This window comes from Cupressus sempervirens, chromosome 3 (assembly GCF_028749045.1).
Source record: "Cupressus sempervirens isolate cs-2001-9-10 chromosome 3, ASM2874904v1, whole genome shotgun sequence".
Lineage (NCBI taxonomy): Eukaryota > Viridiplantae > Streptophyta > Pinopsida > Cupressales > Cupressaceae > Cupressus > Cupressus sempervirens.
The window spans coordinates 825,006,576-825,009,647 of record NC_143120.1 but is presented as its reverse complement, the minus strand read 5'-3'; the positions used below and the strand labels follow the sequence as shown (position 1 = coordinate 825,009,647).

General features: G+C 35.9%; 1 protein-coding gene across 1 annotated transcript in view; it reads left to right on the top strand.

Annotated features, from left to right (window-relative positions):
• Positions 1-1,664: 1,664 nt before the first annotated feature.
• The window catches only part of LOC149569320 (uncharacterized), a 1,629-nt gene continuing 221 nt past the window's right edge, over positions 1,665-3,072 (top strand). The window contains exons 1-2 of the mRNA XM_089816894.1: positions 1,665-2,431; positions 2,837-3,072. The exon at positions 2,837-3,072 is cut by the window's right edge and continues 221 nt beyond it. Of these exons, the coding sequence (XP_089673020.1) occupies positions 1,665-2,431; positions 2,837-3,072 (1,003 nt within the window). The remainder of the gene's footprint in view (positions 2,432-2,836) is intronic.

Below are 3,072 nucleotides of genomic sequence, written 5' to 3'. Positions count from 1 at the left end.
AAGTAGACATTAACACATAATATATTAATAAATATTGCAATCAAAGGATATTGGTACAATATACTTATATATGTTCTAGAGATTTAAATAACATCAAGATGCATTTCGAATTATAGTGTAGAAGGCTTTATCCTCAACTTGAGTTATAGAATTCTGAGATAGGGAGTTGGTGGAGGTAAAGGCAGAGTAATTTCAAGCACTTGTCGGAATCGCTTGGAGCTTATTTCATGCACCATTTGCAACGTCATTCTACTGTCTCGGAATGGTCATAACCAGGATAAGAGAAGATGACCTGAGACTATGAGGAGAAATCTTCCACACAAACCAATAAATTAATGTTAGTTCTCAACTCCTCACATAACTTAATAGCAGTAAGGATCATAGGTTTATTTTAAATTTGATGATTTCCTAATTTATGCCTAAAATTGAATATCAGGTTAAAGATTAAAAAAAAGGGGTCATCACAATTGGTATCAGAGCCTGATCTTGCCATCTTGAAAATATAGTAAATGAAAAGAGGAGCAAAAATGAGTGAGCAATTATCTAATGAAATTAGAAATGTTATGGAACATACAAACCAAACCTTAGCAGAGCAAATAAAAAGATCAAATCAAGCACTTCTTCAAGCACTGCAAAACATGAGAAATTCCATAAACAATCTTAAAAAAAAAAATTCTGGTGGAAGGGACATAAGTTCAAACCATTCGGAAAATAATGGAGCTACGCCACGCCAAGTACCCAAACCCCCTTTCTTACCTAGGGAAGGTCCCTCGATTGAAGAAGAGGGACAGACAACCAATACTGTTATTGAGAATGCAAGAGCTTATTCCAACCTTGAATCGGAAATCAGAGAGTTAATAACATTCTGAGAATTTCGTGAAGCCAACAGACATGAAACCCGTAAGAGAGAAAGGAGCCATCAAAATCAAGACTTTAGAAGTAAAGTAAATAAAGTAGCGCTTTGAAATTTTGATGGATCAGAAAAAGTATACTGCACGTGTCTGGTTACAAAAATTAAACACCTATTTGACCCTTAGTCCAATGACAGAAGGAGATGTACTCCAATTCACAATCCTCCACGTAGAAGGGACAGCACATGATTGGTGGCATCATGGTCTTATTATTCAAGGGCACCAAAATATTACTTCTTATGAAGAGTTTTCTCAAAAACTCATTAAGAGATTTGATAGAAGGCATCCTCAAGAAAACTATAGGAAATTAACTCAAATAAGATAGCAAGGGACAATAGAGGATTATATTAAAGAATTCCAAAAGATCTCGGTCCAAGTCACAGGAGTAGATGATGAACGCTCTACATACTTGTTCATAGAAGGATTAAAAGACTCATTAAAGGGTCTAGTAAGTGCCTTGAAACCTTCATCTTTAGATGATGCTTTTGAAACAACACTAAGATTGGAAGTTTCAACCACAAATAACAAATCCTGGAATAAACCTAATACAAAAATCACAAGAAAGATAAATCCTACAAAAAATTCATTCCTACGAAGGATCAAGAAGAACTAAAGAAGAAAAAATTATGTTTTAAATGCCAAAAGCCATGGGAACCAGGCCATAACTGTAGGCGAAAAAGAAACACTTGTCACCATTGTGGAATAGACTAGGCACTCGGACATAGATGTGAAAAAAGAGGCCGTATCCAAAGAATGGAAGAAGACCTCGAAGAAGAGAAGGTCAACAAAAAGGCAAAATGTGACAAAGGCAATGAAGAAGAGACAGAGGGAGAAGAATATGGAGTGATAGCCACTATGACTCAACCCTCCAAAAATCGAGTCTTAAGAATTAGATGCACTCTCAATGGACAGAAAGTCATTGCATTGGTTGATAGTGGAGCATCCCATAACTACATTGATGAAAAACTTGTTAACAGAATGAAATTAAAAACTGAGAAGTTCAAAGGTTTTACAGCTGTTCAAGCCACAGGATCATTAGTGCAATGTACAAAGGTGATTCCACAACAAGAGATCACTTTAGGTAGAAAGCACACCATCAGAGAAGACCTACATGTGGTTCCACTAGATTCAGATATAATTTTGGGAGGTCCATGGATATTTTCTTTGGGATGTTTTAGGTTTGACCTTCCAAACTTGAAAATCGATTTTGAGCACAAGGGAGAAGAAATAACATTGGAAGGAATACTTGTTGATTCTGCAAAATTGGTTTCATGCAAAAGAATAGAAAGAATACTAAAACATGGTCAAGGAGAATGGGTTGCACAATGTTTAGTATTAAACAAATCCACACCACAGGAATCAACTATCCATATAGATATTGAACCTATAATTAAGAAACATCAAAGAGTGTTTGAGGAAATTCCACTAGGTTTGCCACCCAAAACAGGATTTGAACACATTATAGAATTGGAAAAAGATGCTAAACCAGTGATCACCACCCCTTACCGACATCCTCAAAAGTACAAAGATGAAATTGAAAAAGCCATCCAAGAACTCCTAGCAATGGGGCATATTCAACCCAGTTCCAGTCCTTTTGCATCTCTAGTAGTACTAGTGAAAAAGAAGGATGGGACAATGAGAATGTGTATAGATTATCGGGCACTAAATAAGAAAACTATTAAAAATCGTTATCCCATTCCTAGGGTGGATGAATTTATAGATGAACTTCATGGAGTAGTATATTTTTCTAAAATTGATTTAAGTTCGAGATACCATTAAATTAGAATGTGGAAGGAGGATGTTCCCAAGACAACATTTAGATGTCATTATGGACATTTTGAGTTTCTAGTTCTACCTTTTGGCCTCACTAATGCCCCGACCACCTTCCAATCATATATGAATCATATCTTCCTGAAACAACTCAGGAAATTCCTCCTTATATTCTTTGATGACCTTCTCATCTATAGCAAGTCATGGGCAGAACACCTCCAACATATTGAAGAAGTCCTGAGCATATTAGAATCTGAATCTTTACTTGCAAAAGCATCAAAATGTGAATTTGGATTAGAAGAAATTCTCTATCTCGGCCATAAAATCAATGCCAAGGGTGTAAGTGTGGATGAAGAAAAAGTTAAAGCAATAAGGGAATGGCCGAAACCCA